General features: G+C 45.0%; 2 protein-coding genes across 2 annotated transcripts; one reads left to right on the top strand and one right to left on the bottom strand.

Moving 5' to 3' along the window:
• Positions 1-211: 211 nt before the first annotated feature.
• On the bottom strand, positions 212-909 carry LOC116268317 (uncharacterized). Its single transcript, XM_031650021.1, has 2 exons — positions 601-909; positions 212-523 (listed from the first exon to the last, which is right to left on the bottom strand). Exons 1-2 carry the CDS (start codon positions 907-909, stop codon positions 212-214), a joined length of 621 nt encoding a protein of 206 aa, XP_031505881.1.
• Positions 910-5,903: 4,994 nt separating this feature from the next.
• Positions 5,904-22,809, top strand: LOC116268316 (uncharacterized). The gene is given in 16 exon segments (XM_031650020.1): positions 5,904-6,020; positions 9,231-9,473; positions 9,727-9,876; positions 10,158-10,389; positions 10,546-10,686; positions 10,689-11,537; positions 11,540-12,103; positions 12,106-13,287; positions 13,290-13,643; positions 13,646-13,978; positions 13,981-17,484; positions 17,487-18,488; positions 18,491-19,234; positions 19,237-19,614; positions 19,617-19,730; positions 19,733-22,809. Coding segments are annotated over 16 exon segments (12,984 nt in total).
• Positions 22,810-23,854: the final 1,045 nt, after the last annotated feature.

The raw sequence follows: 23,854 nt of genomic DNA, 5'->3' as shown, positions 1-23,854 counted from the left end.
CGAACGCCTTTATGCGGATGTTGTGCTTCTGCATGTAACTGAAGAAGGCCTTGTGGTCGAAGTTGTCGATGCTGACGCTCCAGTAGACCAGGTTCGTCTGCGTCTTCTCCACGCTCACCACGATCCCCGGGATCTGGCTGAGTCCCACCGCCAAGAGCTTTGCCATTTCGTTGTCCCTCTTGATCTACGGCATCAGGTTGTCCAGCGCATACTAAATGCCAGTGCTGAGGATAGACGTGTGCATGATGCCTCCTCCCAGCGACTTCCTGATGCTCTTCAACTTCTTTATGTGTTCCCTCGTGCCCAGGATGGCTCCTCCGACGGGACAGCACAGCCCCTTCGTGAAGCACATGGTCATGGTATCGTAGCAATCGCTGATGTCCTTAGGCTGCAATCCGTATGTCTCTAGGGCGTTGTAGATGCGGGCGCCGTCGATGTGCACTGCCACTTTGTTTTCCTCTGCGATTTTCTTGATCTGCCTCAAATCGTTCAAGTCCCACACTTGTCCTCGGTACGTCCCGTTCTCCAGGAATATGAGGTCAGTATCCGGAAAAGTCACATGCTGCGAGCTCTTCCTCACCCGTTCCTTCACTTTATAACCGAGAGCTTACCCTGCTGCGGTGTGAACAAGCCAGACTCCGTGAATATCTGCCTAGTCTGTACTCCTGCAATCCTGGCCATGCTGGCGCATTCCCTCTCAACCGTATGGGCCGAGGAGGCGAGGATCACCTCCGAGCCTGGTCTTGTGTGCAGCAGCACAGCGGCGAGGTTAGACATCGAGGAGGTGAGGAAGAAGATGGCGGCCTCCTTGTTGAAGTCCTTCGCCAGCCGTTCCTCAAACCTGAGCGTCTCGTAGTCGTCGAGGGCGGGATCGTTGAGGCATTCAGCCTCGCTCATCACTTTTAGCATGGCTTAGGGGGCACGGGTCACCACATCGCTGCGAATGTCAATCATGCGGTAAGATATAATATCATCCACGGTAGGCCGCAGGCAGGTGAGGCTAGGTGAATTCGAATAAAAAGGGTGAGGGAATCACGTTCAGGATCCTCAGGAAAAGGACTTCTCCCTGTCCTTCTTCTCCATGATCTTCTCGTCGGATTCGTTGAGCTCTGCATAGACGTTGGACTCGATCTTGATGCTGAGCTCCTGGACCTTCCGCTTCAGCAGCTCATTTTCCTTTTCGAGGTGGTTGTGCCTGGCGGTGAAGTGGGCCAACTTGTCTTCGCGCTCGACCAGTTTCTGCAGCATGGCTTCGAAGATGCTTCCCTCTTTCTGCATCTCATCCTAGAGGGGTTTAAACTTGCTGTACCTCTTTTGGAGGGCCTAAAGCTGGTCTCTAAGGTGGTTTTACCTTTCAGTGGCGGCCATGAGTTCGAGACTGAGGCGGTTGACGGCTTCCTCTTTGACTTCGAGCGCGTTGATCTTTTCAGAGAGGAGGTTGAACATCGAATTTTCATCGTTTTCCATTTCAAATTTAATCGGGGAATGCGTGATCGGGATTGTGTGTGATACAGTCTACGCGCGTTTTTAAGAATACTATCCGATTGATAAATTTCAATCGCACCTTGGCGGTCAACTTACCTGACAATTCACACGCAATCCAGGAGTATAATGGTGGGGGGCGTGATGTCAGTATGGGGTCAGTATGTGACTATGCTGTCAGTATGTGCTTTAATTAACTGAATGGAGAGTGAGGGGAATACACTGAGGGAGAGCGTCGTTCTTGGAGTTTTCTTCCTGATGCTGGTCACGACCTACTCCAGTTTCTCGCATATAGTCACCTACATCACCGAGCACTCGGCACAGCTCTACCCCTTCGAGGGCGAGCTGTCGCTGATCCTCAACTACGTGGTCTACCTCCTCGGACTCACCCGCGCGCCCTCCATCAAAAACTACAAAAGACAGTTCCAAATCGCCGCCATTTGCTACTCGGTCAACTACGCCCTCTACCTGCTGCAGTTCAACCATTTCCTCGGTTTACTGGCATCAATATTAGGCGCAGGGATTGGAGGATTCGGAGCCAGTGTCCTCTGGGTCAGCCAGGGCGGATACATGATGAGGCTGTTCAAGATGAATAACATTCAAAAAGACCACTAGGGGTATTACCTGGGCATACAGAATGGACTGGTATACACTTCTTCGCTGGTTGGAGCAGTCATCATCACATTCGGACTCGGCCTTTTCGGAAACGAGATTTATTTCCTCATCCTTACCTCTCTGGGCCTGCTCGCCTTCCTTCTTTGCACTTTTTTCCTCGATCCGTTGGGAGAATCCTAAAGCGAGGAGGAGGAGGACAGGGAAGCGATAACTTGTCGGCAATTGTGGAAAAACATGAAGAAAGTCGTTAGTTTCTTCCCGAAGATGAGATACCTGCTGGCTGCGATGATCCTGGATGGACTTATGCTCGGTTTTGTCGCATCCTATTTCAGCCATCTCATTCCGGAGCCCATAAGGTCGTCGCTAAACGTGGGGATCATGCTGATGATCAACGGAGTGGGCGCGATGCTTGGCGGCTACTTCAGCGGCTACCTCAGTGACAAGATAACTCCTCCGCAGCTCGGAGTCATGGGGTTCATGTTCATCACTCTCACCCTCCTCCTCACCCTCCTCAGCAACTACCTGGTCCTTGAGACGTTGGCATATCCGTGCATTTTAGGATTCCTCTGGGGAGTCTGCGTATACTTCCTTTAGGGCTGGATATTCGTATGCTGCGCAAAGGTCTTCGAGGGAAAGATAGAGACATTTGCGATCGTAAAGCAGGTGCACACGCTAGCCTTCATCCTCTTCCAAATCTACATGATCCTCGTCTCCAACCAAATCAACAACGTGGCCTACCTCATCGTCCTCATCATCCTCGCCGTCACCGCCCTCTTCTCCTCGAATCAAATGCAGTAGATGGTCCTCACAGCCAAGCACGATGAGATTGTGGAGGAACGCTCGCCCTAGGAATGAATGATCATAACGGTTAAATACTATACATAGGGTATTATAGAAAATAATATGATGATAGAGATGAAGGGGTCAGTCGAAGGAGATGAGGGAGTAGAAAGCCTTGGTCCACTTGTCGATCATGTCCACCGGCACTCCGAACTCGTATTTGAAGAAACTTCGCAATTTGAACACGAAGTATGAGCTGCTATCCCTGTCGATCATCTAAAAGCGAGTCCAGATCTCCTTCACTCCCTCGATCCTCAGCTCAGGCTTGCCCTACTCCTACCTGCAGACAGTCAAACCGTCCCGGGAGATCATCACAAAACACTTCTCCCATTCTCCTAGGAAACACTTCTTGTATACGGTTCCACAGCAAACATTGGCCTATGGTTCGGTGCGGGCTGGTTCCCTTGGCTCTTCGCTGATCTTTAAGTTGATGACGTGGGTGAGCCATTGGAGCTGCAATTCCTGGGTGGTGGAGAAGAAGACGTCCTTGCCAGTGAGGGTGATTTTGATCTGGTAGGTATCCCGGTGGCCCTTGATGCCCTTGACCTTCACCTTGGAGACTTCCTTGGCCCTTTTTCCGTCGAAACCATCATCGATTTGGAACCTCTAAAGCCGCACCCAGTCATCGTCCTGGAGACGATAGGCCTCGCAACTGAAGATGTGCTTCTCGGGGGAACGCAGAGTCATCTTGCGGGCGCTTCCTACCTAGGCCATACCACTTTATTTATAATCTGAGAATTAAATGATCGTCTTTAATACGACATTCTGCGATAAGTAATCGAACAATTATTACATCTTGTGACGTCATCACCCACGTCGATAAGCTACGGAAAATGAGGCGGAAAAGAATGGAGAAAAATGTGGAATAGGCTTTTCATGATGATGATAATAATTTGAATGCTTGCTTTCAAACCTCCGCAATAGAGATAAACACGCAGCAGAGAAGTCCTCTCGCACTTGCTCAACGAACAGATCGAAAGGAACGAATAGCTATAGGCCGAGAACCTAGAACTGGAAGAAGAACAGAGACGATTACTCAACCTCATACAGATCAAAATTGATGCCATCCAAAAAATGGAACAAGAGATCTCCAAAACGCACGCAATAATGACTCCACCATGGAAATGACCACCATGGCCGAAAGCAACCTCAGGGAAACGCCTGAAACGAACAGAGAAAGGAATGCCATGAAGAATAAAATTGAAGCCTTAGAACAGGTGTCGCCAGCAAAAGTTAAGAAATGAACAGGCTGAGAGAGTATTATAGCAACGTCATTGAAGAATAAGAGCGGAAAGCACAGAGAAAAATGGATGAACTTGTAGCAGATGGTTAAGAGACTCTCAAACAATTCAAATTATAAATACGCAAGGCCAAAGAGGAAAACCAAAGCCTGCAGGAAATAATACTGAGGAACAGCTAGAAGGTGAGAGAACTCTCAGAAGAACTTATCACCTTGTAGGGCAACAACCAAGAACTAACCGAATACAAGAAGACTGCCGATGAACGTAGATCCAAAATCTTAGAATTGTAGAAACAGGTAGAAGCTGGAAAGCGACAATGGGAGGAGAAACAGCTGGACATCAAGTTTGAATATGAGGAAAAGGAAATGAAGAGACAGAAAGAAGCGGAAGAAAAAATAAACAGAATGCGTAGAGAAACATAAGAAAAACTAGCACAAATGAAACGAAATCACGAGGGAAAGATACAGTAGATGGTAAAGGATATGGACGACATGAAGGCACAATATGAGGAAAGAATCAACTTCACCATCTTGCGTGCAGAGGAGGAAAAAGTATAATTGAGGCAAAAATACCAATAGGATGCCAAGATAGTCATCATGGCCTAAATAGAAGAAAAGGAAAATGAACTCCAGCAGAAAATACAATCACAAGAATTGCTGCTTTAGGACAGCAAGAAAAAATAGCACTTTTTAAGAGCAGATGTGAGGAAAAATAAGCAGAAATCCATACCCTGCAGAGCAATCTCGAAAGAGTATAGAATTAGATGTCTGAAGTAAAGTCAAGACTCAAGATGGTGGACCAGCAGATGGCTTAAAGATCATCGCAAATGAAGCAGCTTGAAGAAAAGCTTGTAATATAAAAATAAAAAAGCCAATTCCTCTAGAAACGATTTAACAGTTAAATGATGAAAATAAACACAGTCAGGATGAGTTTGAAGCTCTTGCTGCCTAAAATATGCGATTGTAGAGCACAGTCAAGAAGATAACTGCTGAGAATCAGGAACTGAAGGAAAATGCTTCGAGATTGTAAGAGGAAGCAGCCAACATGACAATGGAATTAGAACTGAAAGGAGAAGAACTCAAGAGAATCAGCAACAAGCTGACCAAAGATGGAGAAAGGCGCGAAAAGGCACTGGCATAGCGAAAAAAAGTAGTGTAGGACCAACAGAAGGAAATATAGGCATTACAAGCACGGATCGACTAGCTTTAACAGCTCCTAGAGCAAAGTTAATAATCCTACCAGGCCAAGATAAAGGAACTGACCTAGTCTCTCACCAAAACAGCATAATAAAAGTAACGGATAAGCAAAGAGCAGAAGAGGTTTAAGGAGGAGCTGCTGAAAGTGGAAGACAAGGTGAAGACAAATACATCTAGTTTGAAAAGGAGAGTGAACGCATGCGAGCAAATAACAACCAACTGCAGGAGAACTGCCAGCATCTGATGGCAGAAAAGGAAAACTATCGAAAGTGTACTAATCCAACTCGATATAACTCGGAAAGGCAAAGGAAAAACTAGCCAAAATGGAAGAGAAGAACGAAAGGTTGCTGCAGCAACTAGATAACTACCAGCAAGAGATGGAAATACTCAAGCAGGAAATAGCAGATCAGTAACTGCATAAAAGATAAGAGAAGAGCTGGAGAGGAGCAGACAGGAAAACATCGACCTTAAGGCTAAATTGGCAAACGCAAATGAACAGTTCATCAGGTTGAGACAGGAACACGCAGATATGGTCAGGCAGAACGTCAATTTGAATGTCCAACGCGAGAACTCAGATGACCAGGCCAATAAACTGGACAAACGGGTGGGAATTTTGCAGGCAGAGAAGCAGAAACTGGAAAAACAGGTAAGCGAGTTAAAGGCTGAACTATAGGTTAGGTGCCAAAAGATATAAGCGGAAATGCCTTACATCAACACCCTCATAGAGGAAAAGACTGCCATTGAGGCAGAACTGCAGAGAAGCAGAGTGGAGAACAAAAGAAAAGACCATTTAATTGAAGTAGCCAAAAGTCCAAGGCCGAAGAGTTGATTCGCCTTCAGCAGCAGAACGAACAGATGAGGCAGGGACAAGCACAGCTTTAGAAGGAAATAGAAGAACAGAAACTGGTGATCGAGCAAATGAACAGATAAAAGGTAAAAACCCTAAGGGAAGCAGCTGCCAATGAAGACATCATCAGATAACTCGAAAAAAACGTAAAAAAACTAAAGAGCGAGCATCGCAAATCCCTCTAGACAATCAAAGGCCAGTAGGAGCAAATAGAGCAACTGTACGATATGGTTAAGCAATTCTAAGCAGTGAATCGGTGATGATTCATATCATGTTATCTCATTACTATTTATATATAATCGGCATAGGTTTGAGCTGATGATGCTGCTTCACTCCAACATCCTAACAATCCCTATAAAGCATATCGAAATCACATAGTAAATTGAGGAGGAATTGAAGTAATATGAAGATTATTGCAAGGCTGTCCACTTTCATATCATGTCCGTCTATGCCAAAACACTAAAAGCTATCAAATAGGAAAAAGATAATAGCTTGCAATTGGCATTTTATTTTAATAAGCTTGTCGATGGTGTCAATTAGTCAAAAGCTGAGAGGGTTGGACAGCAGAGGATAAAGAGAGTGTTTAATATCATGAGAAACAATGTAGAAGTAAAAAAGTGGAGAAAAATAGGAGATAAACCATACAAAGCTTGTCGAAAGCAATAAGATGCAAAAGATATTCAAGTAATGGCTGGAGGTGATTCTGCTATAAAAATCAAGTAAAATTTTAAATCAAGTGCGGTTGGCTTAGTCATTCAAATAGCTAATATTACTATTAAAGTAAAACAAGGAACGAAGCCTTTGAATCGGCTTTCAAATGTGACATAACAGATATCTTCTAACTCAATCCATGCGAACATTCTGAAGGTAAAGGCATTTAAAGCCTCCTCATCAATTTAAAGATGGCAAAGTGGAACATATGATGAAAACTCACCATTTCATCAAGATAATAAGATCAATCAAGGCTTCAACCGATCATCTAAACAGTACCGCCAATATAGAAGTAAAAGAATACTGAGTTTATGCTTTCAATCTATGAAACAAGCATACCACGAGTCAATCGCTGATAAATTTAGAAAAATATACAGTTTAAACCTCCATTTCTCTATATGGAAGGACAGTCTTTAGTATTTGGCCTCGTAGCGTGAATATGAGAAAAGCAACGAATGCATAACCAGCATCTTTAGAGAGCGTAAGTGCAGGACGCTTCTCTTTAAGATCCTATGTGCGTGGAGAGAGCAAGTAAAGCAATCAAAGGAAATCCGCCATCAGAATAGCATTCTCAACAATTTGCAGACCTTAAGTATAAGGAAATTTTGCTGAGAAGGTACTTCGAAATGCTTAAAATCAATAGAATTAACAACCAAATCAAAAGCAATTTCTACTAGATGAAACTAAAGAGGAAAGTATTGATTCACTCAAGATAGCCACATGCCAATCGCTTGAAAAAGAGGAAAAAATCATCAACTTTATGTAAAAAATGGAGAGGAAAAAGTATTTCGACAGAATTAAGAGATTTAACCAGAATAAAGAGAAAAAGTAAGGATGTTTAGACTAACCAAACTCTTCACATCATTTACTTTTGCTATCGTATTTGACTTTATCAAAAATCAAAAAAGCTAATGCCTACTACAACGCAATCTCCTTTCAAGGTTTTTTTCCTTGAAGCAATAAGCTTCCTTTACCAAAAAGGCCCAATTTTGCATAATATACATCAACGCAATCCGTCCACTCCGACGATGGTCTCTCAACTATCGTTTAACACGCTATCACTTGCAGAAGCAGTGGATAAAAAAGAAGAAAATCTTCCTGGAATGGAAGCTGCAACTAATCAAGCGAAGTTCCGAAAGGAATTGGTCAGATAATTCAAATAGTAGGACTCAAGTCTACACTACAGTGATCTTCATTGAATCTATCCCAAATTTAGTGATTGCATTATAACTATTCGTTAGGCAAGCATGAAGAACTTTATATAGAAAAACTTGAAAAAGGAAGCAAAGGACCTGATCGGCATGCAGGACATAGTCAAAGAGTACGACGAGAGAATAAAAAACTCAATAGATAGGTGCTTAAATTACTGCAGGAAAACACCAGATTGAAAATGGAACATATACAAAACAATATCATCACATTATGCCCTCCTCCTAGTGCAAAAAGACTGTCCAGAAGATTCTCTCTAAAAATATCCAACAGTATAAACAACAAGATCTGATGAAGAATCAAGAAAAAGAGAAAATCTTTGGAGAAGTAAACAGGTTCAAAGCTGGCAGGATATCCATCATTTCAAGCAAGAGCCGGCCAAAGGATAAGGAAAATAGCTAAAGATATGAAGACGCAAACGATAGGTAGAAAGATGAATCAAGTTCCTTCTATACCTTCGGAATCGGAAATACTTGTGCCAATATGCTTCCTGATTCTCACAGAGAAGAAGAAATAAGGCTCATATAAGACTAACCGGAGTCAGAGATAGCAAAGGAGAACGAAGAAGGCCCTTTGGATACTTTTAAACCCCCTAATCCCACCATTAACGAAAGCAGCAATCCAAATGCCTTATCAACTCCTCACAAATAGCATCATATCAAACGAAATGGATCCATGAAAAACGTAAGGACGGTGCATTCCATTCTGCCGTCTCCGCAAATAACCCCGCAAAGATCCCACAAACATCTCCTAACCACTCCAAGCAAGGGGACAAAGGCCATCAACGACGCTCGTCATTAATTGAACCAAAATGCGCGCCCATCTGAGAGCAGTGAGACGCGTAAAAAGTACATATAAGTGGTTTCCCACTTTCTCACTCCTTCAAAATCGACCAAAGCGGCAAGGTAATGCTCCAACCTCTGATTTCGATGGCCCTCTGATCTCTAATTTAAAGTATCAGAATTGATATCTTGTGGAACACGTTTTCAAATCATCATATTTTATATGGACGAAGGCCTTACCACAGTCAGCAAGCAAGATCTTGCCACCTTTGAAAGATACCTCAGCAGTTTCTGGATGATGCTGCAGCTAGAGCAGGACAAACTGCTCTCGCAACTCGCAAGGGAACGCAACAGCGATCTCATTGCCTCCTTTGCCAGCGATTACGCCCTCCGCTTCGTGATCCTCCAAAAGACCAAGGAAGAAGAAGTGAGGGTGGAATCGGAGTGGACTCCTGAGATGCTGGCCACCACCAACATCCTGCTCATCAAGAAGAACAATTTCAACATCTACAAGGATGTGACGCCCTTCAAAATCGCAGAAATGCTTCAGGTAATCCAAGAGCCACTAAGATCGTCAACCTCGACTTCTCCAACGAATCCGACCCCCTCAACATCTCCTTCCACTACATCAACAAATTGATGATGCCTCTTCTCGGACTCTACAAGAATTAGTTCTAAAAAAAATCCACCTCGGATAAGAACACTTTCAACAACATCATGAGAAAGGTCAGCGAGGTAAACCCTTCACAATTTAGCTCAATTTCAGCATCGCACAGTGCCAATAGATGGTGACCGTTCCTTAGGTACGCCTGGAGATCAAACCGATCGTGAAAGAGATTGTAGCCAAGAAGCAAACAGAGAAATACCTGAATGAGCCTGAGCTGCTCTCTGCGGAAGAGATCACAAGCATGGGAGAGGACGTGATGAAATGGAACAGAGATATCGACAGCTTGGTCAAGCATCAATTGATCTCATCAACTCTACATCCCTCCAGGAGCAAATCTACTGGAGCACCTACCTGGCTTCCTTGAGAGACGTTGAGAGCCAAATCGACTCAGAAGGCGTTAAGTTCTACATCAACATCCTCAGGAAGAAGAACAAATTCCATCTCACCACCGCCTATGACTCCATCATTGCCTCTCTCAAGAAAATGGCCGAAAAAGCCACTGACATCAATGGATTCTTCAAGGAAATCAAGTTCCAAGAACTCATGACCTCCCAATCCATTGATTAGCTGAGCACCATCCTCGTCCCCATCCTTGCCCACCTCAAAAAGCTCAGCAACGCCAAGGAGGGATACGACATCAAGAGAGTGTACCAACTGATCGAAGTCCTGAGCAAGGATATTGCCAACCAAATGAACAAGATCCTCAACGAAGAGAACCTGATGTTCAGTTCCTTTGCAGCTTTCAAGTCCTGGTTCGAGAAGGCCGAGGAAGTGTTCAAGAAGTTCGAGGAGAGCATGAGTGCGTTCATGAGCAAGAAGTCAACGACCAGCAGTCTCAGCAAGATCATCAGCAACACCACCTCGCAAATCAAAACAGTCTACCACTACAATCCGCTCAAAGGACGCCTCGAACAGCTCTTCCGCATTAGATAACTCTACTTCAAACTCAAGACAGTCATCGAGGATATCATCAGCAAGTCCAATGAAAAGGATTTCCTCTCCACTGCCAGCATCGAAGAGGGATATAACCACTTCAAAGGAATCAACGTTCTTGACACTTCCAAAGAAGGAGAAGAGGCTCTTCTCCAAGCTGAAAACTGTTCAATGCCCAAATCGACGTGGCTGAGAGTTACATCACCAAGAAACTGAGAGAGAAGCTGGGCGGATCATCCAACGCCAACGAGATGTTCCGAATCTTCTCCAAATTCAACGGCCTTTTCTTCAGACCCCGCATAAAATCAGCCATCGAGGAGTATCAATCCCAACTGCTCAAAACCGTCAAGGAAAGCATCAACCTGCTCGACAAGAAGTTCCTGCAATCTTACGTGGAGACCGAAAATTTCAAGATCTGCAACGTGAGGGACATCCCCATGAAGGCAGGATCCATCGTCTGGGCGAAGCAGATCAAGAACAAGCTGGAAAAATACAACGACAAAATCAAGGAAATTCTGATGGAGAATTGGGCCTAGCATCCCGAAGGAAGAGAGTGCAAGAATAAAATCGATGCTCTTCTGAAGAAACTGAACACTGAGCCGATCATGAAGGAATGGGACAAGGAGACAGCTACTATCCTCAAGTCCAACGAGCTCAACAAGAAACAGCTCTTCAAATTGATCAAAAAGAACAAGTATGAAGTTGCCGTCAATTTCGAAACCAAGTATACCAACCTCATCAAGGAAATTCGCTCCTTCGACTCAATACAACCCAAAAAGTCAAGCGTCCTTTGGACTGGCAAGACCCTCATCGATTTCTACCCCTTCGTCGTTTCCCTCCAGGAGTCTATTCACTCATACCACCAAGTTTCGGCCAAGATCGATGAAAAAGTGCTCAAGCTGGTCGCCGAGAAGAAGAAAGCAGTCATGCTCTGCATCAACGAAGGTTTCAACACGTTCTGGAATGAAAACAACAAGAACGTTGAAAAATACTCTAAAAATTTGGCAGAAGTGGTCTTGAATTGCATGAAATGCAAAGCTTGGTCTGTGACAAATATGAAATCATCACATCCACCATCCAATCCCTTGCCACTTGCCCACTCAAAGAGGAAGTTCTTTCCGAGAAATTGAAGGTAATCCAAGAAATCATTGATGAGTTCAGCAAGCGCGAGGTTTCTAATCTCCACATTTGGGTGCCATAGCTGAACCTCCACCTCTAGAGCATCTTCGTGAAGAGGCTAGAAGGACTGATCAAGGAGTGGGTGCATGAATTCATCAGCTTCACCAACAACGAGGACCAGGAGGAGAACAAGTTTGTCTTCGTCACCGAAGGCATGCGTCTGTAGCTCAAGTCGGAAAACAACGTCTTCTTCCTCGATCCGCCCCTTGAGCACGCCAAGTTCGTATGGACTCAAGAGTTCCACAGAGTCATCGGACTCATCTGTTCTCTTCCCAGGCTGGAATCCGACAAGTATCAAGGATCACTGGTCAAGAAGGAAAAAGGAAAAGAAAATTACGAAAACGTTCTTTTCAAGGTCACTCCTCTAATCCTCTAAAACGCATACAAGGATATTTTCACCATTTTCGCAGCGCTGAGGATTACCTCAAGATCTGGTTCAACTATGAGGCCCTTTGGATCATCGACGCCAAGAAGATATATGAAAGATTGGGCGACGACATCAACAAGTGGCAAGCTCTTCTCAACGAAATCAGAGAAAACAGACGCACTTTCGACAACAGCCAGACTGAGAAATCATACGGTCCTCTCATCATCGATTACAGACTGGTTCTCAACAAGATCAATACCAAATACGATTCCTGGCATACGTAAATTTTGGGCCATTTTGGTGAAAAATTCGGAGAAACTCTCAAGACCTTCTTCAACAACATGCACACGGCCAAGAACAAGCTGGAAAAGATCAACTTCCAAAACCTTTCAGCGGATATCGTGGAGATGGTCAACGAGTTCCAAACCATCAAGAAGAAGTACAACTAATGGTGCAAGGAAGTTGAGAAATTCGACAGTTCCAACAAGTTGCTGGAAAGACAGAGATACAAGTACCCTGCTGATTGGATGTAACTGGACAAGGTCATGATCGAATGGTCGAACCTGCGCCAAATCTACAATCGCAAGGCCAGCCAGCTCGAAAACTAAATGGACCGTCTCAAGGAAAAGGTCCTATCCGACGAAAAGCATCTCAATGACAAAATCAGTGATATTGAATCACAGTGGAACAGAGAAAAGCCAAGCACAGCTGCTGACATCGTCCCCAAGGAAGCACTCACGCTCCTATAGACTCTTAACACACGCATCAACAACGTCAGAGACAACTATTCTCGATGCTGTGAAGCAAAAGAGTTGCTCGGCCTGTAGCCTGGAAACCTCCAAAAGCTGGAAAACCTTAGAGAAGATATTGAACTCTTGAGGGAAGTATGGAATCACTTGCAAATCGTATGGGCTCCTTACGAGAGCATCAGGGAAACGCTCATCACTGCAGTCACCAAGATCAAGATCAAAGAGCTGGAAACTGAAGCCGTGAAGGAACTGAACAAGACTCCTGCAAAGCTGAAGCAAAACGAGCCATTCTAAGCAATGAAGCAGAAAGTAGGCATTCCGGGTGGAAGCTACTACCTCATGAACAAAAAAATCGCCGATCTCAAGGATGAATGCATGAAGCCACGCCACTGGAAATCCCTCCTGAACAAGCTCAACATCAATGTTCCTCAAAACTAGATCACCTTCGGCAGGCTTTGGAAAGCCGACCTCAACCGCAACGAGTCAATTACAAGGAAATTATGGCTGTTGCTGTCGGTGAGATGGTGCTCGAGAACATGTTGGCAAAAGTGAAGGAAATTTGGCTGCCCAAGGACTTCTAATTGGTGAGATACCAAGGCAAGTGCAATCTCATTAAAGGATGGGACGAGATGTTCGAGCAATTAGACGAGGATCTTAACAACCTCTCCAGTATGAAGCTCTCCCAGTTCTACAAGACATTCGAAGAGGAAATCGCACAGTGGGACGATAAGCTGCAAAAAGTGAGAATCACTCTTGATATTTGGATCGATGTGCAACGTAAGTGGGTGTACCTGGAAAGCATTTTCCTCGGATCTTCAGACATCAAAGAATGCTCTTCAATGAATACACTCGCTTCAAGGGAATCGACGCAGAATTCACTTCCCTCATGAAAAAAGTATCATCCAAGCCCAACATCATCGAAACTATGAACATGCAGGGCCTTCAAAAGACTCTCACCCGCATCATTGACATGCTCAGCAACATCCAAAAGGCTTTGAGTGATTACCTAGAGACACAGAGAGCAGCTTTTGCCCGTTTCTACTTCGTAGGTGATGACGATCTATTGTAAATCATCGGTAACAGTAAGGACGTCGCCATCGTCCAGAAGCACTTCACCAAGATGTATGCTGGTATCACAGCCCTCCAAACCAAAAATCATAGACCAGCGACCTTATCCTGCGCATGTCCAGCAGGGAAGGTGAAGTTGTAGACTTCAAGAAGTCAGTCAACATCACAGAAGACCCCAAGATCAACGTCTGGCTCACCAAAGTCGACAACGAGATGAGGCTTTCCCTTGCCACCTTCCTCGAAGAAGTCATGTCCAACATCACCAAGGTGGAAGAAGAGAAGGAAAATTTAAACGAAGGATTACTCAAGATTATCGAGAGGAATCCCGCACAAGTTGTGCTGCTTGGTCTGCAGACGCTCTGGAGCAAGAAGGTGGAAGATGCGCTTATCGAAGGAGGAGGGGACAAGCTTACCCAAGTCGAATCTTACATCATGAACTTCCTCACCGTCCTTGCCACCAACGTGGTCGCCGATCTCAAGAAAGACTTAAGGCAGAAGTTCGAACAGGCCATCACTGACTTCGTGCATCAGCGTGATGTGGTCCGCAAGCTCATCGCCAACAAGGTAGACTCCAACAAGGTCTTCGCTTGGCTTTACTTCATGCGCATGATCTACTTCCCCAAGGAACAGGATACCCTTAAGAAGCTTTCCATTCAAATGGCCAATGCCCAGTTCCACTACGGTTTCGAATACTTGGGTGTCGGATAAAAATTGGTCCAGACTCCTCTCACGGATCGTTGCTTCTTGACTCTTACCCAAGCCATCCATTTGAGAATGGGAGGCGCTCCCTTCGGTCCAGCAGGAACAGGCAAAACCGAATCAGTCAAGGCTCTTGGTTGCCAGTTGGGTTTCTTTGTGCTTGTGTTCAACTGCGATTAAACTTTCGATTTCCACGCTATGGGTCGTATCTTCATCGGTCTGTGCCAAGTAGGAGCTTGGGGATGCTTCGATGAGTTCAACAGACTGGAAGAACGTATGTTGTCTGCATGCTCGCAACAGATTTTGGTCATTCAGACAGGTCTTAGGGAAAGACAGAGCAAGATCGAATTGATGGGTAAAGACGTGAAGCTAAACCCTCAGGTGGGCAGCTTCGTCACAATGAATCCTGGCTATGCTGGTCGTTCCAACCTTCCCGAAAACCTCAAACAGCTCTTCAGACAAATGGCCATGGTCAAGCCAGACAGAGAACTTATTGCACAAGTTATGCTCTATTCTCAAGGCTACAAGACAGCCGAACAGCTAGCCGGTAAGATCGTATCTCTCTTTGAGTTGTGTAACGATCAGCTCTCCTCACAGCCTCACTACGATTTCGGCCTCAGAGCATTGAAGAGTGTCCTTGTCTCAGCCGGTAACATGAAGCGTGAAGCCATTCTCAACCTCAAGAAGGAGAATATCGAAGTTAGTTCCATCAAGGGCAGAGATCTGCAAGAATTCGAGCAGAAGATTCTCCTTAGATCGGTTTGCGAGACACTGGTTCCTAAGCTAATTGCTGACGATATTCCTCTCCTTTCCAACTTGCTTCAGGGTGTCTTCCCTGGCTCATCCATTCCCACCATCAAGGAGCCATAGCTCCGTGAAAACATCGTAAAAGTCGCAAAGATGATGCTTCTTCAACCAGAAGAGAGTTTCATCGAAAAAGTCCTTCAACTCTATCAAATCCAAAGACTGCACCACGGTTTGATGATGGTTGGTCCTTCCGGATGCGGAAAATCCAAGGCTTGGCAAGTCCTCATCAACGCTCTTGAAAGAACCGACAAGATCAAAGGAGAAAGCTACGTCATCGATCCCAAAGCCATCACCAAGGACGAACTGTACGGTAGACTCGATAACACTACTTTGGAGTGGACTGATGGTATCTTCACAGGAGTCCTGAGAAAAATCACATAAAACCAGAGAGGTGAATCAAGCAGAAGACATTGGATCATCTTCGACGGTGATGTCGATCCTGAATGGGCAGAGAACTTGAACTCAGTCCTCGACGATAACAAGCTACTCACTCTCTCCAACGGATAGAGAATCCAAATCCCACCCAACGTCCGCATCATGTTCGAAGTGGAGACCCTTAAGTACGCCACTTTGGCCACCGTCAGTCGATGCGGTATGGTCTGGTTCTCAGAAGAAGTCATTGCTCCCAGAATGATCTTCAACCATTATTTATTGAGACTCAAGCAGGAAGACTATGATAAGGTTCCCAAGGTGATTGAAGAGAAGAAGGAAGATGATAGCTCTGCAAACAACAACCTGGATCCATCTAAGTTCATCAGAGAACGATGCGTACAGGCAGTCTAGTTCCTATTCGTCAATGAGGAATCCTTCTGTGAGAGATGTTTGACAATTGCTTCCAAGTTGCCTCACGTTATGTAGTTCACCATTATCCGTGTAACAGAAGCTACTTTTGCCTTGATTCGCAAGGGAATCAGCAACGTGCTTGAGTACAATGACATGCATCACGATATCCCGATGGAGGATGAAGTTTTGGTCAAGTATATGCGCAAGTGGACGATCCAAAGCATCATGTGGGGTGTCGGTGGATCACTTACCCTCAAGGAAAGAGGAAACTTCTCAAGAGCTATCGTGGAAATATTGCCAACCCATGAAATACAACTGCCTACCATGCTCGACCAGGTCGAAGGCCAAGCAGGCGTTCCCTACATTCTCATCGATTTCGAGGTCAGAATCGAAGATGGAGAATGGTCGCTTTGGAAAAAGAAAGTGCCGACTGTCGAAATCGACCCCCAGAAGGTCACCGATGCAGATGTGATTATCCCAACCGTCGACACCCTTCGTCACCAGGAAATTCTTTGCTCTTGGCTTTCATAGCACAGGCCCTTCCTTTTATGCGGTCCTCCTGGCTCAGGTAAGACGATGACACTGATGTCGACTCTGAAGGCCCTTCCCTAATTCTAGATGATTTTCGTGAACTTCTCCTCATCGACCAACCCAGGACTGATCATGAAGCAGTTCTAGCATTATTGCGAGTACAACAAGACAGTGAGCGGCATCGTTCTCAGACCAAAACAGCCAAGCAAGTGGCTGGTCGTCTTCTGCGACGAAATTAACTTGCCGGATGCTGACAAATACGCAACCATGACCGTTATCACCTTCCTCAGACAACTTACCGAGCAGCATGGCTTCTGGAGGACTACCGATCGCCAGTGGATCACACTCGAACGCATCCAGTTTGTGGGCGCCTGCAATCCTCCCACCGATATCGGTCGTAAGCCTCTCAATCCCCGTTTCCTCAGGCACTGTCCTCTCATCCTGGTCGATTTCCCAGGATTCGACTCTCTCAAGCAGATCTTCGGCACTTTCAACAAGGCAATGCTCAAGAGAAGCGTTCCTCTTCGGCAATACTCCGAATACTTGACCAACGCTATGGTGGAATTCTACACTGAATCGCAACGCCACTTCACAGCTGACATCCAACCGCATTATATCTACTCTCCCAGAGAGCTCACGCGTTGGAAATATGCCATCAATGAAGCGATTGAAACGATTGATAGCGTTGATGACTTGGTTCGTCTGTGGGCGCATGAGGCTTTGAGGCTTTTCGAAGATAGGCTGGTCTTGGAAGATGAAAAGCAGTGGTGCGAGAAATTAATGATTAAGTTGCTCAGAGAAATTTCCCATCGATGAGTCAGTCAGCACTCGAAAGGCCCATTCTCTTCAGTAACTATCTTACCAAGAACTATGTATCGGTTGACCGTTTGGAACTTAAGAAATACATAGAAGCCAGGCTCAAGATTTTCTACTAATAACAATTGAACGTGCCTATTGTGGTATTTGACGAGGTTTTGGAACACATCCTCAGAATCGACAGAGTGCTTAGGCAGCCTCTTGGTCATTTGCTTCTAGTCGGCGCTTCAGGAGTCGGAAAAACCACTCTTTCCCGGTTCGTTTCATGGCTTAACAATATCAGCGTCTTCCAGATCAAGGCAGGCAGAAACTATTCCCTTCAGGACTTCGATGAGGACCTTAGAAATGTGATGAAAAGAGCAGGTGTAAAACAAGAGAAAATTTGCTTCATTTTCGATGAATCAAACTGTCTGTCTCCGGCTTTCCTGGAAAAGATGAATGCCTTGCTGGCATCAGGAGAAATCCCGGGTCTGTTCGAAGGAGAAGAATACATGTTGCTTCTGAGTCAGTACAAGGAATCAAACTCCAAGAACATTACCAACGACGACGAAATCTACAAGCTTTTCATAAAGAATGTGCAGAGAAACTTGCATGTTGTCTTCACCATGAATCCCAACAATCCCGACTTCTCCAACAGGACTGCCTCATCTCCTGCCCTTTTCAACAGATGTGTGATCGACTGGTTCGGAGATTGGTCTGAAGAAGGCCTTTACCAAGTGGCGAAAGAATTTACTCTTGTGATTGATCCAGTTCCTGAGTCGTTTGATCCTCCAGTGCAGGAGGATGAGGCTAGACATGCCATCCTGATCAACACCATCGTGGGCATGCACAGCACTGTGATTGAATTGAATAAAAAATTGGCAAAATCTGCTAAAAAGTTCAACTACATCACACCCAGAGATTTCCTCGACTTCATCAAGCATTTCGTTGAACAGTACAATGATAAAAAATCCATGTTGGAGGATCAACATTCCATCTAAACGTCGGTCTTGATAAACTCAAACAAACTGAAACCCAAGTCCTGGAGATGCAAGGCAGTTTAGATCTCAAAAAGGCAGAGCTTTAAAAGAAAGAAAAGTAGGCCAGCGAAAAAATGACGCTGATCGTCCAGGAGAAGACCAAAGCCAAAGAGAAACAAGATTAGAGCTCAAAGCTTAAGGTGGTCTTGGAGGCAAAGCGAATCGAAATTCACTAGAAAAAGACAGCAGTTTAGGCAGATTTGGCCAAAGCAGAGCCTGCTCTCCTCGCCGCCAAAAAGAACGTCGAAAACATCAGCAACAACGATCTCAACACAATCAAGAGTTACAGCAAACCTCCAGCCAATGTGGAACTGGCATTAAAGCCTATCTACTACATGATCAACAAGGATCCTAAGTTCCTTCCCAAGGGAGGCAAGGAGGTGACTTGGGCAGAGATCAAGAGTCTTATGTCTAACAACTTTACCAAGCAGATCCAGGAGCTCAAGGCTGACGACATCCACGAAAAGGTGAAGGACTACGTGCTTAAGGAATTCATCAGGTCGGACAACTGGAAACTTGAAGCCATCACCAAGGCATCCAGTGCAGCTGGTGCACTGGCAGGCTGGGCATAGTCTCAGCTGGCATACGCTGACATCCTTACCAGAGTCGACCCCATGAAGAAAGAAATCGCCAAACTGCAGGAAGAGGGAAGCAGTCTTGAAAAACAGTCACAAGAACTTGCAAACACCATCGATAATTAGAGAAAAAGACGAAATTGTTGGAGCAACAGTATGAGACATTGATCAGAGAGAAACAGGAAATCGTGACTGATATGGCAAAGGTCGAGGATAAAGTGACAAGAAGTAAGAGGCTGCTCAACAACCTTTCCTCTGAAAAATACCGTTGGGAGGACACAAGCAAAAATTTCAAAGTTCAGTTGGCTTCAGTCTTGGGTGACGTTTTCCTTTCATCAGCTTTCCTCGCTTACATCGGTTTCTTCGACCATTACTACAGAAAAATGCTCAACCATGTCTGGAGAGGAAATCTTTCCAACAACCGCGTTAAGTACAGAGAGGAGCTTTCACTCATCGAATTCTTGTCAAATCCCAACGAACGCCTTGTCTGGAGATCTCACAAATGCCCTCTGATGATCTCTGCACAGAGAATGCAATCATCATGAAACGGTACCACAAGTATCCTCTGATCATCGATCCTGCAGGCCAAGCCATGGAATACTTGCTTTCCCTCCTTGCGATAAGAGCTTCATCCTTTCGTCGTTTGCTGATGACGCCTTCCTCAAAAACTTGGAAAAATCTTTGAGGTTCGGTCGTCCTCTAATCGTGCAGGACGTGGAGAAAATCGAGCCAATTCTAAACTCAGTCCTCAACAAGGAAGTCTACAAGACAGGAGGAATGGTGCTGATCCGTGTGGGTGACCAAGAGATTGATTTCAATCCCAATTTCACCATGTTCATGATCACCAGAAACAGCAACGCCAAGTTCACACCCGACCTCTGCTCCAGAGTTACCTTTGTCAACTTCACCATCACTTCCTCATCGCTGGAAGACCAATGCCTCAACATTTTCCTCAGAAACGAAAGGCCAGACGTCGAAGAGAAACGCTTGAGCTTGATGAAGATACAAGGAGAATACATTGTCAAACTGAGAGAACTTGAGGATTCTTTGCTTGATGCCTTGAGCAACGTCCAAGGATCCATTCTGGAGAGCGAATCTGTGATTTCCACTTTGGAAAAATTGAAGACAGAGGCAAGCAAGATCACTGAGGAGATGAAGAAGTCTAACGTCATCATGAGCGAAGTCGAAAACGTGACTAATGGATACAAGCCAATCGCCGAAGCTGCCAGCAAGGTCTACTTTGCACTAGAGTCCATGTCTGCCCTTCACTATCTCTATGAGTATAGTCTCACCTTCTTCATGGATACCATTCTTAAATTGCTCGATTCCGATGAGAAATTGAAGAAAATCGATAGAAAGGACTATGAGAAGAGAAAAGACTCCATTTATAACTCTATTTTCGAAAAGATTTTCCTCAGAGTTGCCAACTCTCTTCTCTCTAAGGATCTCATCATCTTCTGCCTCAAGCTGGTCTCAATTAAGCTGAAGAGCGAGGAAAAGGGACTCTTTGACGCCCTCATCAGGCCCACTACCATCCTTTCCACCCGTCTTTCCAAGCAGTTCCTTGAGGGCCACCTCAACGAAGAACAGCTCAAGCAGATTTAAGAACTTACTGACCATCCCGTCTTCATGAATCTTATCGAGAACATCGAAAACGATGAAAGGAATTGGCTTGATTTCCTCAACAGCGCCAATCCTGAAGAGAAAATCCCTAGAATAAAGTCAGAGGCTTCACCTTTGGGTAAACAGCTTATCAATCTCATCCTTATCAAGGTCTTTAGGCCTGATAAATTCAATCCAATTGCATATCAGTTGGTTAAAGCAGTCCTGGGAGAAGAATGTCGTGAGGACTACACTGCAGACTTCAAGAGCATGATTTTGGCCTGCAAATCAAAAGAACCAATCCTACTTTCCAGTGCTCCTGGATTTGATCCCAGTTTCAAGGTGGAGCAGCTAAGCAAATAAACCAACTCTAAGCTGCTTTCAGTGGCCATCGGAAGCGCTGAAGGATTCGAGCTTGCCGACAAGGCCATCAAGGAGGGTGTCAAGACCGGCAGCTGGATCATGCTAAAGAATGTCCATCTTGCTCCCAGCTGGCTCTCAGAACTGGAGAAGAAAATCCACGTCTTGGCTCCTCATGCCAACTTCAGACTCTTCCTCACTGCTGAATTTTCACCAAAAATTCCTTCTACTTTGATCAGACAATCATACAAGCTGGTCTTCGAGCCTGCAGCTGGAATCAAAGCATCCCTTATCAGAACCTACAAGACAGTTTTATCTCCAGCCAGATCAGACCGCCTCCCTGTGTAGAGAAGCAGACTTCACTTCTTGCTTGGCTGGCTGCACGCCGTCATTCTGGAAAGACTTCGATACACTCCAATCGGTTGGACCAAGGTTTACGAGTTCAACGAGGCCGACCAGAGATGCGGTTTGGATCTAATCGACGAGTACATTGACGCCATGGGATCAAGGAACAACATCGATATCAACAAGATTCCTTGGGACGCTTTCAAGACCATCCTGATTGAAAACTTGTACGGAGGTAAGGTGGACAACGAGTATGACAGCAAGATCTTGGTCAGTTTGGTTTAAATGTTCTTCACTCCTGAATCATTCGACTCCAGTTATCCCCTCTACAAGACCGAAGACCCAGGAGAGACCATCCTCAGAATGCCAGACGGTATCAAATACTCGCAATTCCTCAACTGGGTATAGAAAATGCCAGATCTGGAAAGCCCCACCTGGAGCGGCCTTCCTCCCAACGTCGAAAAACTGCTAAAGACATCCGAAACAGCAAGAGCCATCACATAGCTCCACAAGCTGCAAGACGTCAACGAGGAATAAGTCACTCTCGAGAAGAAAAAAGAGGAGAAAAAGAGCAGCCAACTCAAGTGGCTCTCAGAAGTCAACGAAAAAGTTACAAAATACATTCAGATCCTCCCAAGAGAAGTTACCAAGCTGGAAAGGACTGAGGAACTCATGAACAATCCGCTTTTCCGATTCTTGGAAAGAGAAGTCACAGTGGCTACTAAGTTGCTCAACACGATTATCAAGTACAGTGGAGACATCCAGGAGATGTGCAACGGCAAGACCCTTGCCACCAACGTCTTAAGAGAGCTTTGCAAGGAAATCCACTCCGACTCTGTTCCCAAGATGTGGGTCAGCTTCATCATCGATAACACGATCAACCTGACCAGCTACATCATCGACCTCCAGAAGCGCTTCGAACAGTTCAACAGATTGATTGCTAGTCGTTCCTACCAGAGCTCTGGTGTTTGGTTCGGTGGTCTCCTCTTCCCTGAAGCCTACATGACCGCCACCAGGCAGTTCGTTGCGCAAAGGAATGGCTGGTCGCTGGAGGAGCTTGAACTGCAGACCGAAAGATACAGCAACCAGGATCTTAACGAAGAATCACTGCTGATGACTGGCATGAGAATTGAAGGAGGAAACTGGTCATAAAACAACGTCATCGTTCCTATCGGCGAAAAGGAGGCGATCGGTAAGCCTCTTCCGCAAATGCTGATGAGGTGGAGAAAGGTGGCATCGAAGACGGTTTAAGCTGACGAGATGATGGTGCCTGTCTATCTCAACAGGACAAGGAAGAACCTCATCATGAGTTTGAAGGTGAAATGCGGTAAGAACAAGACCACACTCTACCAGAAGGGTATCGCGATTATCCTTTGGACCAATTGATCAATCATTCGTAAATCCATCCATATGAATACATACCATACCACTTTCATAACTAATATATTTAATAGTCATGAGTAGCAAGGGCCGCATCGTCCAGAACAAATAACGGTTGGAGCTTGATGAAAATTTCATGGAGGATATCGAGCAAAGCCTCGTCAAGAAAGACATGCAGCTCTATTTCGGCATCGATGAGTTTGAAAAGCTTTTTGAGAAGAAAAAATTGATTGTGGACGCCATTAGCGAGTACCAGACCAAGAATAAGGAATCAAAACAAAACATAATCAAAGCTCAGCAGAGGCTATACCAAATTGAGCATCTTGCCGAAAGGGCAGAGAAGCAAAGCATGCTACTTAAGAACCAAATCGATAAAATAAACGATGCGCATATGATGACCAAGATCCTCACCATCTAGAAGATGATCAAGGTAAAGATGGAGCACGATGAGCTGGAAAAGCGGAAAAATACCATCTTTCGGATTAGGGAGGAGAAGAATAGGGCCTCTCTTCTTAACCGTTCCCGTAACGAATACAAAACGGAAAAGCTTAGACAAATGAGTCTGCTATAGTCCAAAGTGATCAAGGAGTGCATCGATTAGCGAAAATACGAAACAATCTAAGCCAAAAAATCCATAGCCGACAAAGTGAAAGAGGACAAGCAGCGCATAAAGGATAGGATCAAGCGATACGAGGTAAGGATATGTCTACTTAGCAATTTAAGATAGAACAAGGCAGGAAGAATTACTTCAGTCGCATGAACACTCTCAAGGAAGCGCTTGAGGAAAGGGAAAAGAAACTGGAGAGCTTGTATAGGGAAGAAGTGAAAGAAGAGAAGAACTTTGAAACGACCTAACAGGTCACGAAAGAATACCTTGGGTCTCTTTTTCCAACAGAAACTATTTGATCGTAGTAATTTATTGTACGAAAATACCATCAGATTAAATAATATAAGTTAGATATATGAATATGAGAGATTCAGTGGGGTTGGGGTTGGGGTTGGGGTTGGGGTTGGGGTTGGGGTTGGGGTTGGGGTTGGGGTTGGGGTTGGG

This window comes from Nymphaea colorata, unplaced genomic scaffold (assembly GCF_008831285.2).
Source record: "Nymphaea colorata isolate Beijing-Zhang1983 unplaced genomic scaffold, ASM883128v2 scaffold0215, whole genome shotgun sequence".
In the NCBI taxonomy this organism is placed as follows: domain Eukaryota; kingdom Viridiplantae; phylum Streptophyta; class Magnoliopsida; order Nymphaeales; family Nymphaeaceae; genus Nymphaea; species Nymphaea colorata.
Note: the sequence above shows the minus strand (reverse complement) of the source record. Positions and strands in the feature narration are given on the sequence as shown.